A 14,724-nucleotide genomic window follows, 5' to 3' on the forward strand; every position below is an offset into this window, starting at 1 on the left:
TTTTAGTCTCCCTCAATCTGACTTCTTTAAATACCTTCAGATTAGACATTTTCTAGCTACAATTCGGAAGATACATCCAAGGTGTAACCCTACAATGTTTGTTGTGATGAACAAATCTGCTAAACTGCTTAAAGGGGTACTAAACACAATGAGAGTGAATACAGAATTTTGCAAAACACGTAACATGAGAATATGGGAAAGATCTCTAGATATAACCTTTAGCGAATTAGAATGGAAAAAAGCGTACAAATTAATCCATAGTTCATTACAATGTAGCTCACAGGTGGAAGCCGCCATTAAGACTAACTTACAGTGGTATTACACTCCTGACAAGTTACATATAATGTTCCCGAATGTACCAGATAAATGTTGGAGAGGATGTGATAATAAAGGTACAATTTTGCACATACTATGGGATTGCCCTAGAATAGCAAACTATTGGCAAGAAGTATTCAATCTGTTGGAATCATTGACGGATAACAGGATTCCACAACTCCCTCACCTAGCTCTATTGTTTCTCCGAATGGATATTGTGCCCGCAGAATATAGAGGGCTGACCTGCAAAATCCTAGCCATGGCTAAACTGGTAATTACCAGACATTGGAAAAACGCAGTTTCACCTAGCCTAGAAGAATTGATAACTTTAATAAATACCTCTTATACATTTGAAAAGATCATTGCATATGGGAATTTTTCATATACTAAGTTCACTGAAGTATGGAAATGCTGGTCGGAAAATTCCTCTTGTATTAAAGTATAGTTCCAATGAATAAAAGGAAAACACACAATTTAGCTTTGGAAATAAACATATTTAATGGTAAAGCAAGTCTGTGATAAAAGATTTAAGCTGTAAAAGATTTAAACTGTAGTACTGCTGTATTCTTGTATTTTTGTTCTGTATTGTTTCTTTGTAATGTTCTTGTCAAGTTGTATTGATGATACAGTTCTTGTATTTTTGTTTTTACTTACATCTGAAATACAATAAAAAATGATTAAACCGAAAAAAGAACTAGTATAGAAGTGATTTCTGGTAGATTCAAAGTGCAGCTCCGAGCCGTGACACCAGCCCACGTGTCTGCCCCGGAACCAACTGCTCCTTTACTGATGATGTTACAACCCACGACTGATGTCTTGTACACGGCCGTCATTAGGTCTGTATTTGGGTCCGTCTTTAGGTTGATATTCTGCTCTTTATTTTGGATCAGTATTTATATGGCACAAGTAGGAGTGGGTCCAAAATACAGAAGGGGAAATCTTTCAATTAGGCCAGGCTCACACACGCCGTTTTGGTGCAGTTTTTTTGCTAAACACAGGAGTGGACACCAAATGTGAGATCTGTCTTTTTTCTTTATACCTTTCCTTCCTTTTGAATCGACTTCTGGATTTATCTCCAAAATGTGAACCTAAAACGGTGTGTTCTCCTGGCCTTCCACGTTTTCTTTTTGTAGGTTCCGCTCCTAATATTGATGCCGTGTGATAGTCCTTACTATACATACACAACAGGGACCTACATCTTAAATGTAATGTGATCCCGCCGTAGCCAGAACGTGCCCTTACCGTCTCCACTGTTATATGGAAATACTCATTCTCCTGTTGATTTTTCTATCAGGGTGAACTGACCATGACCAGCGACATGGAGAATCTCCAGAATGCCATTTTCCTGGACATGGTGCCCGATTCGTGGACTAAGCGTGCCTACCCATCCATGGCTGGTCTAGCCGGCTGGTTTGTGGACCTGCTTAGCCGTATCAAGGAGTTGGAGACCTGGACGGGAGACTTTGCTTTACCTTCTGCGGTCTGGCTGGCCGGTTTCTTTAACCCCCAGTCTTTCCTTACAGCCATCATGCAGTCCATGGCCAGGAGGAACGAGTGGCCGCTTGATAAGATGACCCTGCAGTGCGATGTGACAAAGAAGAACAGGGAGGACTTTAGCAGCCCGCCACGAGAAGGGGCCTATGTCCACGGACTGTTCATGGAGGGCGCTCGCTGGGACACGCAGGTAAATAATTTCTCTTGCTGCATGTGGTTTTATGGCTCATTTGACCAGTAATGCTCTGATCAGGTTATGTACTCCAGTCACATCCAAAGTTGCATTCCCAAGTCTTTGCCTTTTTTTTTTTTTTTTTTTTTGGAGTCTCTCAGCATCCGGAACAGCTTAGCCGTGATCCCCAAAAGCATCGACCAACATGCGAGATACAGTATCCATGTCCGTGATGGCATAGTCTACTACACTGCTGCCTACATGGGAGTTTAGTGTATACCTTCCTAAAGAGTCTCCCTTGGTGCGGCCATTCAGTATGTGGAGTCCTAAGCTTCGACATAGATTCAGTAGTTTTTTCCCGCTTTTGTTGGCGGTGCTGTCATAGATGTTTCTCTCTTTCTGTAGGGAGTTATGACAGTCGGCCTCTGCTCCAAAGATGAAGATGTTTCCATCATTGGTCAGGTAGTCTTTATCTCTCCCCGTTCTTGCATTGAGGTCTCCGTAGATGAGAACGCTGCCCAGGGTCTGGAAATGGGCGGCTTCCCTTTGTATAATCTCAAAGCTGTCTGGGTTGGAGTACGGGGACTCTGGCGGTGCGATGTACGTGCGCAGAGGTCAGACTGAGGGGTGAGGATGGAGCTGCCTATTCTTATCCAGATGTGGCTGTCTCCTCGCTTCACGGCTGTGATCTGCTCATGGAGCTCCTCTTTGTACCAGACTAATATTCCTCCTGAACACCGGCCCTGCTTGATGTTTTTATTTTCCAGGGCAGGGACAGAGATTTCCCTGTATCCAGTGGGCACCGGGGACTCATCCTAGTCCTAGTCCATGTTTCCAGGAGGATTTGTATATCAATATTTTTTAGTCTTTGGTTGGAGTCTGGATCGTTCATTTTACATCCAAAGGCTGAGGCCTTGAATATTCCAGCTGCTGATAATAAAGGACGTCATTGTGTGTCCATATACCTTGTAATGAGCGGCGCTGTATAGGACGGGCTGGAGATGTGACTGCTGGATGTGTTGTAGATGTTCTCGTGTTGTATAGTCACATAAGTTTTCTACATAAAGTGCTGAGCAGGGTCTTCTGCTCTGCGTGTCTGTGTGAGGCAGGGGGGGGGTTTCCTCCATGGATTTTGCCTTTGGGGTTTTTCTTCTGGGTATATGGAGTTTGAGCTCGTTTCATTGTTGGTGACATCATGACACTGTACACTTCTGCCATGGTTGTTTATAGCTCCGTGCCACACCCCCCGCTTTGCTAGTTAACCACTATACAGAACTTCACTATACATCTTTGTACCTAAAACTGAAAAAACCTGTCACGGATGAGTAACGGGATTGAATCCTCCAAGGATATTGATCTGTGGCTCTACATTTGCCGTTACGGACTTCTTACCTCCCTGTATTTTGAGCCTGGGAATGAATCCACTTTGTCACGGATGAGAAAGGAGGGGAGACATTGACTCCGAGTAATTTTGAGCTGTGGTTTGGATGTATATGGCTACTTACCTGTACTGAGTCGGAGAGAGATGAACCAATAACAGATGAGTAGAATGAAATCCATGACTGACTTCCCATCCGGTCACTGCTAATTCCATCCGGTTGGTTGCATCTTGGTTCATGTAATGTGCTTAATATCTCGGCAGTTTAGCCCGGTTTAGCGCGCTTACCTTTCTCCTGTTGGAATGGCAGTCCTCCAGCTGGAAGGAAATATTATCAAACCCAGCGATCGTAAGAACTTGACCAATAAAATGAAGACATTTCATGAACAGCGTCCAAAGAAAATGGCAAAAACAACGTCCAAATTGTCTGTTTTCTCCCATTCCCCCCATAAAAAATAAAAGTTAATCTATAAGTCCTATGTACCCCAAAATAGTACTAATGAAAACGACACATTGGGCCGCAAAAATCAAGGCCACATCCGGCTACATCGACGGAAATTTTTTAAAATGACGGCTTTTGTAATGCAGCAATGCAAAAACAAGTTAGAGGCTCTGTCACCAGATTTTTGCAACCCCCATCTCGTATTGCAGCAGATCAGCGCTGCAATGGAGATTAAGAGTAAAGTGTTTTTTTTGTTTTTAAAAAGGAGCATTTTTGGCCAAGTTGTTTGCATAAATATAAAAATGCTCATAATTAGTGTGTAGGTGATTAAACATTGTTCTAATTTTTTGTATTTTTTTCACGAGTCAGGAAATATTATAAATTGGATTCAATTGGATTCTAATTTATAATATTTCCCAGCACTGGTCACTAGATGGAGCAATTCCCAAAATTGCAGCATTGCATGTGGTAAAGCAACCACATTGCTTCATGCTGCAAAATTGGGAAAAAATACCTCGCTGTAGTGAGCTCTCAGCATCCCCCCCCCCCTCCTTTATCCTGGCTAGTGCCGGGAGAAACGAGGGGTTTGAACGGTCTAACCTCCTACACTGTGTGTCGCCATTTTTTGAGCTAACACACAGTGTAGTAGGTTAACATACAGTGGTAATCACACAGTAAAACACGAACATACATAGAAATCACTTACCTGCTCCAGTCGCCGCCGCTCCCTCCGGACCGTCTGCTCCATGTGCAGAAGACGTGACCGGAAGTAGCTCCTCCTCTTCAGCCCATTCACCTGTCTCTGCACCTATAGCTTAGGCCAGAATTATTCTCTACACAGCCACATTGCTGGGTAATACTCCACAGCAAGTTCCAAGGATAGGGCATCAATGTATAAACCACGACAAGCCCAAATTCCACATTGCAGATGACAGTACAAGACATTTGAAGGGCCACTGCTCTATTTGTGTTGTACTTTGTCTTCACAGACCAGCATCATCACAGACGCAAGACTTAAAGACTTGACGCCACCAATGCCAGTCATCTTTATCAAAGCCATCCCTGTGGATAAGCAAGACACCCGCAACGTCTACGCCTGTCCTGTGTATAAGACGCGGCAGAGAGGACCGACCTATGTGTGGACGTTTAACCTCAAGACCAAGGAGAATCCCTCAAAATGGGTCCTGGCCGGAGTCGCTCTACTCTTACAGATTTAGGTTATTGGTTCTCAATTCAAAATAGACAACATTGTGCCTTCTCCAACACATTGCACCTTTGTATCCCAAAAACAAAACCAGTATTAAGGATGGATTCACATGGTGAGGTTTTAGCATACAACTAATTAAAATTTTAGAGAGAAATTAGATCCATGTTTTTACTGCAATTGGTCGGCTTGTAAAAATGCACAGTATGAATACACAGATGATGTAAATGCACAATGTTTTGCACTCTTAGGCCCCATGCACACGAACGTATTTTTTTTACTGTCCGTAAATACGGGTCCTTGCACCAGTATTTACAGACCCGTGCCCATAAATACGGGTCCGGTGTCACCAGTATTGTACCCGTATTTACAGGCATGTTTTCGCTGCAAAATTGCACTGAACTAATCAGCAGCCCCTTCTCTCTATCAGTGCAGGATAGAGAGAAGGGACAGCCCTTTCCGAGGTAAAAGAATTTCATACTTACCGGCCGTTGTCTTGGTGACGCGTCCCTCTTTCGACATCCAACCCGACTTCCCTGGATGACGTGGCAGTCCATGTGACCGCTGCAGCCGTCACTTAGACTGAAACATCATCCTGGGAAGCCGGACTGGAGGAAGAAGCAGGGCATTCTCAGTAAGTATGAACTTCTATTTTTTTTTATTTTTTTTTTTACACGTTGATTTATACTGTGACTGGTAGTCGCTGGACGTGTTCTATTGGCCACGAGTACCTCCCTGTATTCTTACGTTGAAAAATATAGAAGTCTATGGGCCCGGGCGTTTTTACAGTCGTGTGCATGAGGCCTAGGAGTGACTGACAAATTTGAATAAAAAAATAGTTTAGCATGTTACAATTTAGAAAATTGAAGGGGGGGGGGGGGGAACCATGGTCTCATAGGAAACATAGTTTAGGCCACATTAACCCCCCCCCTCACAACTACTGATGCAACATGTAGAAACAGGGTGGTGTGTGCATGTGCGTTAGTTCCAAAGATCTTACATAGCACGCACACAAATTTAGTGTAATTAGGCCGTCAAAACGTATGTTTTTTTTTTCTCTTTCTTTACAGCGTTCACCGTGTGCTATAAATGACATTTAATTTATTCTGTGGGTTGATGAGATTACAGCAAGACCATATGTATATAAGTTTGATGTTTTACAGTGTTTGCACGATAAAATCAGTTTGGAAAAAAAAAAATGTTTTTGTGTCGCCATATTCTAAGAGCCACAACTTTTGGATTTTTCTATCAGGAAACCTGTGTGAGGGCTTGTTTCTTGCATGTACCGATAAAAATTAGTTTGTTCCACAACTTTTTGATCCCTATTTATGCAATTATTTGGGAGATGAAGTGACAAAAAAAAAAAACTATACCGGAATCGCTATTTTTAATGGTGGTCACCGTGCGCAATAAATTACATTATATGTTTATAGTTCAGGCCGTTACGGACGTGGCGATACCAATTATGTAGTTTTTCGGGGTTTTTTCTAATGGGAAAAGGGTGTTTTTTACATTTTATTATTTTGACATTTTACTTTTGTACTTTTTATTTTTAGTCCCACTAGGGACTTGAAGATCCAATTGTTGGATCGCTGTTATAATACCCTGCAATACTTATAGTCTCTGCCTGCGTGGTATTATGCCTCCGGTCAGTGTGAAACGGACAGGTATATTAGGTCCTGCCTCTGGCAGGACGTAATCGCCTTCAATAGATGGCAGACCAGAAGCCTTTGTTAGGCAACCAGTTGTCATATCGGCCCCCACGCAACAATCGGGCCCCCCCCCCCACGCAACAATCGCCCCCCACGCAACAATCGGCCCCCCACAATCGAAGCGGGGGTGCCGATGTTGCTACAACAACTTCAATGCGGCGGTTGCTATGGGCGGTTGCTATTGACTGCCACAATTAAGGGGTTAATAGGTTCGGATCACCACTGTGATCCGACCCAATGTTTTCCCCCAGTACGGGCTGCTAGTAGCCGCGGGGAGCGCCCGTGTGCTCGGTTAGGAACACACGTAGATTAACAGCCTGCAGGCAAAAGGACCAGCTCTGCAGCCCGTTAATCTACGTGGGGTGGTCGAGAAGGGGTTAAAGTAAAAAGGGGGCTAATTTACACCCAGATTGGCACTTCTGCCTGTCCAAGGCCAAAATATGTAAAGAGGAATGCGGCTTCATAAGACTTTGGGCACATGGTTTTAAATGGGCAGATATTCACCTGCATTTATCCAGTTTACTCCACTCAAACAGAACGACGATTGCGAGGATGGGGATGAATGATCCTTACTGCAATTGGTCCTCCCCCATCCACCGGGAGATATGTGGCCATTTAAAAAGGGCAGCGATCAGCAGCGCTTGTACTGCCAAAAAGCAACTATTTAAACAGGGCAATTATCGAAAACAAGTGGTCAGACGTACAAAACGACCACTTTCTCCCGATCATTGGCCAGCGCTACACCGACACTTCTACAGATTGACAAACTAACCAGATATAGGAAGTAGAAAGCTTTTGTTTTTCGAGCGGACCTGCAAATAACCATCTAACATTTTACACATCCAGAAGCCAAAGTAGAGCAGATTTCTCTCATAGTATTTTTTTTAGTGTTTTCTTAGTCTCTTCCTATTAGCGACTGAGGGGGAAGTGTGACAAAAACAGAGGGCATGGTGGATATATTGGGGCTGATTCATTGAAGTATTGATGAGTTTTCTTAACAGACATTCCAAGAAAAATGTAAAATTACTTCACTAATCGCACCAAATATATATCACGCCATGATTACCACGTACATAAAATTGAATTAAGTTTGCAAAAAATGCTGGCAGACATCCTACCACACTACTGACAAACACCCAATGTGTGTGACCCACGGCAGCCGTCAAGAAAGTTCTATTTCACTGATCAGTTGTGTGAAATGTGGTGATCCGTGGCTCTCTGGCTTGTGCCCCCAGCTATTGGCAGCCGCAGATACTATTGTGAGCAGTAATGGCACCAGGGATGTCACAATTACGAGAACTTAGTACTACAGCATAAATCTAATCACTGTCAATAGCCTCTGTGCAGATCACGCTCTTCGCCTATGTTTAACCACCATCCTGTTCATGACGCATACGTTAAACTGATAGCAATATAGTCCCTGTGACGAATGCCCCCGTTACACCACCCATAGACTCATGATGTGTATGTTAAACTCAGACCATTATAAAGACACACGACTTACACGTTAAAAGTCGCCTTGGAAGGGCCTGTTCACATGCGTTGGCTTTCTGTTCCGGGGTTCTGCCCGAGATTTGCCTCGGGTGAACCCTGCAATGGAAAGTCAAACTGAAACCACAGCTTCCCTTTCCGTCACCATTCCATTTTAATGACGGAATCAATAGCAGAGCCGACTGCGCTGTGAAACATTGCTTCTGGTTTCTGTTTTTCTGACGGAATTAAGTCACCATTGATATCAATGGTGACTGAAACGTAAACTGTGGTTTGTTTGACTTCCTGTTGCGGGGTTCACCTGTCTGCTTTCTGTTCTGGGGTTCCATCGGAAGTTTCTAACGCATAAGGGCATAAGCCCTAACATACAGTGGCACACCTCACCTATAGACTGCAATACAAAAAATAACGCGTGGTATACATTTCTCAGCTGATCGCGAAGGATAGAAAAACAGTTACTACGCTATTCCATCCTAGGGAAAAAAAAAACACCACATACATGCTAAACATTGTGCGCAGAGCCCAAACGTTACATCACTGGGTTGTACATTTAATAGGCCTTTTAATATCAGGTGTGACTCGATACCAGAGGAGGATAACCTGCAGCCCTAAACACAGGGCGTCTGGATCCGGATGGTTTATGTCTAGTGCAGGCCTGTGGGGGTAAGACAGAACTGGTATTCTCGCATTGGCGCTCGTAAAAATCCAAGTGTCATGCACCGCCCCCTCTCGCCCTGTACTAGGCAGAACACAGATGGGAATACTTATTTACCAGAGAGCTGAGACATTTATGGCATATTCTAGAAACGTCTCACAGGTGACGGTGCCATCACTGGGATGCCCATATATCGGCACAATGGAGGTCACCCGACCCCCCCCTATTGCTCCAGAGGAGAGGACATGAGGGGGAAGACGTGCAATTGGTGTTCCCGTACCTTCCAGAAACAAAGGAAATCCCATTCCAAGAAGTGGATCACCCACCTCTAGGACATGCTGTCAATATGCCATGAACATCTCAGATGGGGAAGACTCCTTTAAGTTTTATTGCTGCCCTCAGGAGTGGTGCAATCTAACAATGTGGGTCTCAGATCAGAAAAGGATTGTGAACCTGTCGTATTTGAAAGTAGTTCGCAACCTACAGAAAGTTGGGGACCTCTGCCTTATAGAAGGCCACTGCTCCGGGACTTGCCATTCACCGCTCTAAAAAGAAGAGTGACTCAGGCCACAAGTCTGCACAACACCCGAACCAATCATTCTCCCAAATAGACTGTAAAACTGACTTTAGTTGAATAATCCTAACATCAGCCTGGTCATTGTGGAGATAGCAGAAAAATGGGCAAAGGAGATCGAATTCAAAGTTACTAAGAATTTACATACTAATCACATTGGTCCCAATGAGGCCACAATCAATACATTTCTTCCCGGTTGTACGATGCAGCGAGACTTCAATACCGTGCGCCCTCAAACCGTTCAATATTGTGAATTCACGGATTTCGATATTAAGCTGGGCAGCCACACCACGAAGTCTAGGAACATGAATGTAAGGGAACGGGGCTGCGGCTGGGTAATAAAACCATTGCCCCGCTCCTGATGTGTGCGCACACGGTCAGCATGACGTGATCCAACCAGCACTGGACTAATGATTCCCAGCACTGAAGACAGAACATGGTGGGCGCACTGCAAAATACCCCCCATGCTCTGTCTTCAGTGCCAGCGCCGCTGCTCATTAGTGCTGCCAGTCCGTGTGCCGCATCTCCCCTGCTATACCCCTGAATCAAAGCTGACCGCAGCATTCAAGGGGAAAATGAGAAGGGGGGGGGGGAATTCAACGTGGGGGTTCAAAATTTATCACACCTCATGCCTCACACCAGAAAATAGAAGAACTTTGCCAACAATACGAAAAACAAAGTAACATTTTGGTATCATGTAGCGCAAAACTGCACAAAGTATCAGTATCGTGACAACCCTACATTCAAGATACATAATTATCATATTACAGGTAACTCCAGCTCACCCGTGTTAATAGCTCATAGGGTGCCATGTACTCTCAGGACCTGCCGAGAATTCCTATCCCTGAATCTTCTCTGTAATTTCTCAGCACGCATTTCCCCAATAGCGGTTACAGCGGCGAATCGGTCTTGTAAGGCTATGTTTACACGCAAACTTAAAATACGTCTGAAATTATGGAGCTGTTTTCAGGCGAAAACAGCTCCTCAATGTCAGACGTTTTTGCAAGTTCTCGCGATTTTAGGGACGTTATTGGAGCTGTTTTTCAATGGAGTCAATGAAAAACTGCTCCAAAAACATCCCAAGAAGCGACATGCACTTCATTGAGGTGGGCGTCTTTTTACACGCCGTCTTTTGACAGCGACGCATAAAATTACACCTCGTCTGAACAGAACATCGTAAAACCCGAAGCCTGATTTTCTGAAGTATAAGGCTAAGTTCACACAGAGTTGTTTGACGTGGAAATCGCGTCAAAAACGGCCCGAAAATGCCTCCCACTCGCGGGAAAAAGGAGCGACATGCCCCATCTTCGGGCGTTTACGCCTCTGACCTCCTATTGACTTCAATGGGAGGCATAGAAAGCGTATTTCACAGCGTTTTATTCCCGCGGCGCTCAATGGCTGCGGGCAAAAACCGTGTGAAGGGAGAGGAAAATCTGCCTCAAACTTCCAAACTGAATTTTGAGGCAGAAATTCCGCCTGCAAAAAAAAACTCAGTGTGAACATAGCGGATTTTCTTTCTCCTCATCTACCCTACAACATTTATCAATGGAGAAGCAGCATTAAGGTATTGTCACACGCAGCAGCAATACACGTCTGAAATTATGGAGCTGTTTTCGCCTGAAAACCGCTCCCGATTTTCAGACGTTTTTGTAACTACTTGCGTTTTTCGCTGCGTATTTTACGGATGTTAGACGTTTTTCAATGGAATCAATTAAAAAAACCATACAAAAACGTCCCAAGTGACATGCGTAAAATGACGCCCATGAAAAAGTGTGCCGTCTTTTGACAGCGACGCGTAGAATTACAGCTCATCTGAACAGAACATCGTAAAACCCATTGAAAGCAATGGGCAGATGTTTGCAGGCGTAAACCCCCCGAATTACGCCTGAAAATAGCTTGTGTGAACATACCCTAAGGATATGTTCACATGGATTGTTTTTCAGGCCGTAAACTGCTTCCGAATTTTCAGCAAGCATCTGACCATTGATTTCAATGGAAAAACAGTGTCCTGTTCCAACGGGGCATTTTTTAACGTGGCCATTTTGAAAAACAGCCACGTTTAAATACGCCTGCGAAAAGGAAACGCATGTCACTTCTTCAGACGTTTCTCAGTGACTATAGAAAAAACGCTCCAAAAACGGCCCCAAATACCTTGAACGGCTTTAAACACTTCAGAAAATCAGGAGCTGCTTTCCCTTGAAAACCGCTCAGTATTTTGAGACGTTTGAGTTTGCGCGCGCACATACCCGGAGGAATAAGCCACATAAACTTGCCTCTTGCCGTTGATTTATTAAGCATGCAAGCAAACACTTGATTCTACAACAGAGCTCGCCGTCCTGACCGTAAGGAACAGACAAAAAAAAAAAAAGACAGAGGGTGGAAGACAAAATTCCAGGGGTTTGTATTGTTTTGTGCTCCTTCTATCACTTGTTTTCGCTTTTGCCAATTGCGCGCTGACCGGACGTCTTCAGACAGATTTTCCAGTACAAAAGGAGGTCACACTATTTATATTTTACCACCAAAACAGAGACACATGAAGAAGCTGCTGAGATATTTGATGCTGGTCTTTCTATACCAGTGGTCTGCAACATGTGGCTTTCCAGCTGGATCAGAGATAAAACTCCCAGCAGGCGCTTTGGGTATTATAATACGGGAGTGCTGGTCTTTTTGGGGTTTAAATAGTTTTTCAAACTTTGGTTTATCTACTTTACACAGAGTGTGCACCAGGAGGAAAGACTTCTTATAAAAAAAATAAACTTAAAGTACCGATATCGGCTCCAATTTTTTAATGATCAAAAAACTTGTGTCCCCCGCATAATAAAAATATATAAACATTTTGGGGGTAAAGTAACAAAAAAAATTCACCAAAAGTTAGGTCTTTACTTGTAAAAGTCGTAAAGTGGGGAAAAATCACATTTTTCGGTGTTGGCAAATTAAAATTATGGTTTGCTGAATTTGCTGTCACTTCAGTGGTAGGAGGGCTTATTTTTGGAGGGAGAAGCTGTAGTTTGTTGGGGCACATGCGATGTTTTGATCACTTTTTAGTTAATTTTTGGTGGGAGATGAAGTGACCAAAAAAGAGCAATTAGGGCGTTTACATTTTAAAAATTTACGGTGTTCACCGTGCGGGTTAAATAATGATATACCGTGTTTCCCCGAAAGTAAGACAGTGTCTTACTTTCTTTTTATCCCCAAAAGCCCCACTATGTCTTATATTGGAAAAAAATTGCCGAATTATTTTTATTTATTTTTTCACAAACTTTAACTGTTTTACATTTTTTTTTTTAGTCCCACCAGGGGACTTCACTATGCGATGTGCCGATCGCATATATAATGCTTTGGTATACTTAGTATACCGAAGCATTATTGCCTGTCAGTGTAAAACTGACAGGCAACCTATTAGGTCATGCCTCCGGCATCGCCTTACAGGCAGATGCTGAAGGCAGACCTGGGGGTCTTTGTTAGACCCCCGGCTGTCATGGAAACCCGACGGCGACCCGCGATTTGTTTGCGGGGGCGCCGATCGGGTGACAGAGGGAGCTCCCCCCTCTGTCAAACCCATTAAATGCCGCTGTCACTATTGACAGCGGCATTTAATGGGTTAAACTGCTGGAATCGGCGCGCGCTTCGATTCCGGCAGTTGCAGCAGGAGCCAGGCTGTGTATAACAGCCGTGCTCCTGCCGCTGATCGCGTGGGTACAGTCTCAGTACCCGCGCCATCACAGGACGGCGCGGTGACGTATGGAGAGGGGGGCGGCGCGGAAGTGGGCAGGAGGCGGCAATACCCCCGTGTTTCCCCGAAAGTAAGACATATGTCTTACTTTCGGGGTACGGCTTATATTAGCCGACCCCCCTGAAACCCCCGATACGTCTTACAATCGGGGGTGTCTTACTATCGGGGAAACACGGTATTATAATAGTTGAGACTTTGATGGACGCGCCGATACCTATTGTGTTTATTTAGGTTTTGTTTTTTTTTACTATGCTCTAGGGGGAAAAAGGGGGTTTTGGGAACTTTTACGTTAAATTTTTTACTTTTACATCTAAAAAAAAACACCAACTTTTTAATTTTTATTTTTTGGGTATTAGTCCCCCAAGGAGAATTCAACAAGCGATCGTTAGATACTAATGTATTGTAGTATATCGCGATTCTGACAGGCCGGAGGCGGGGCTTAATAGGAGCACAAAGGTGGCGGACCTGGGGCCCTTCATTAGGCCCCCAGGCAGCCATAGCCCCCCCCCTTGCGCACGATTACGTTGCAGGGGCCATAATGAGCTGTTAGAGGGGGGTTCACAGCCACACACCCGCATTTCCAGCCCATCCTCCCATACAATGTATAGGAGCACAGTCCGGAAAAAGCAAGAATGGACATGTCCTATCTTTTGCGGTGCACTTCTCCGACTGGACACCTTCCCAGGAAGGTGTCCGGACAATACAAATGAATGGGTTCGTATTTGCGGGCCACAATTACAGATGAGTTTTACAGTCGTATGAATGGGGCCTAGGAGAGGGGTAGGAGGGCGGGGAAGCTGCAAAGTGACATCGGGAAGAATCACCACCGCTAGTTACGGTCATCTCTCCCCCGTTCAGCCTCCAGTGACCCCCAAAGAGAAGATACAGGAACCTTCCTTTAAATTATCACCCCTATTACCAATGGGAGAGAATGTGCTTTCTGATTTGTCACATTTGGGGGGTGGGGGCATTTCACTACTACAGGGGTGAGAATATCAGCACTTACATATCTAAGGCGGTGTTCACATCAGCGTTGCCTTTACATTAAGGGGTTCAGTCTGAGGTTTCTGTCGGATAAACCCCTCAACAGAAAGGCAATTGGAAACCTGTCGACTGCACTATTGATTCCGTCAAAAACAGAACCTGTCACAACGGTGACAAAAAGAAACCTTTAGCAAAGTTGCGGTCACCATTGAGATCAACGGTAATGCAAACTGAGGCGAAGCTTTCTGCTTGCCTTAACGTTGAGGGGTTAACCCGACGGAAACCTCTGACCGAACTTTTTTTAGGAGGTTTTGTGCATCTCGGGCTCTGCTTTGGGCAGATTTTTAGCCACAAACATGGATTTATATGCATTTTTACAAAAACATTATGCTTTGATGCAACATTACAATCATGGACGCCTTCATGCAAAGTGCTGGGTGGCATTATCACAATGTACCAGGTGTCTACTAAAAGAAAAAAAAGGAATGGGTATGGGGGTAGAATATCTGCAGATTTTAGAATTAAGGTTAGATTTGTCACGTGTGAAACTTGTCCTGGCAGTGAACGGGG

At 44.2% G+C, this 14,724-nt stretch overlaps 1 protein-coding gene and 1 long non-coding RNA gene across 3 annotated transcripts in view; one reads left to right on the forward strand and one right to left on the reverse strand.

The window, feature by feature from the left end:
- Positions 1 to 6,290, forward strand: part of DNAH9 (dynein axonemal heavy chain 9) — a 207,294-nt gene extending 201,004 nt beyond the window's left edge. Inside the window, exons 69-70 of one of the 2 annotated variants that reach the window (XM_075846330.1) lie at positions 1,610 to 1,999; positions 4,791 to 6,290. In XM_075846330.1, the coding sequence (XP_075702445.1) occupies positions 1,610 to 1,999; positions 4,791 to 5,018 (618 nt within the window). In that variant the 3' untranslated portion in view covers positions 5,019 to 6,290. The remainder of the gene's footprint in view (positions 1 to 1,609; positions 2,000 to 4,790) is intronic. The other variant, XM_075846331.1, reaches the window with a different exon arrangement.
- Positions 1 to 14,724, reverse strand: part of LOC142666333 (uncharacterized) — a 173,976-nt gene that overhangs the window by 83,959 nt on the left and 75,293 nt on the right. The gene's annotated exons all lie outside the window — the stretch shown is intronic.

The sequence above is a fragment of the Rhinoderma darwinii genome, chromosome 13, assembly GCF_050947455.1.
Source record: "Rhinoderma darwinii isolate aRhiDar2 chromosome 13, aRhiDar2.hap1, whole genome shotgun sequence".
NCBI classification, from domain to species: Eukaryota; Metazoa; Chordata; class Amphibia; order Anura; family Rhinodermatidae; genus Rhinoderma; species Rhinoderma darwinii.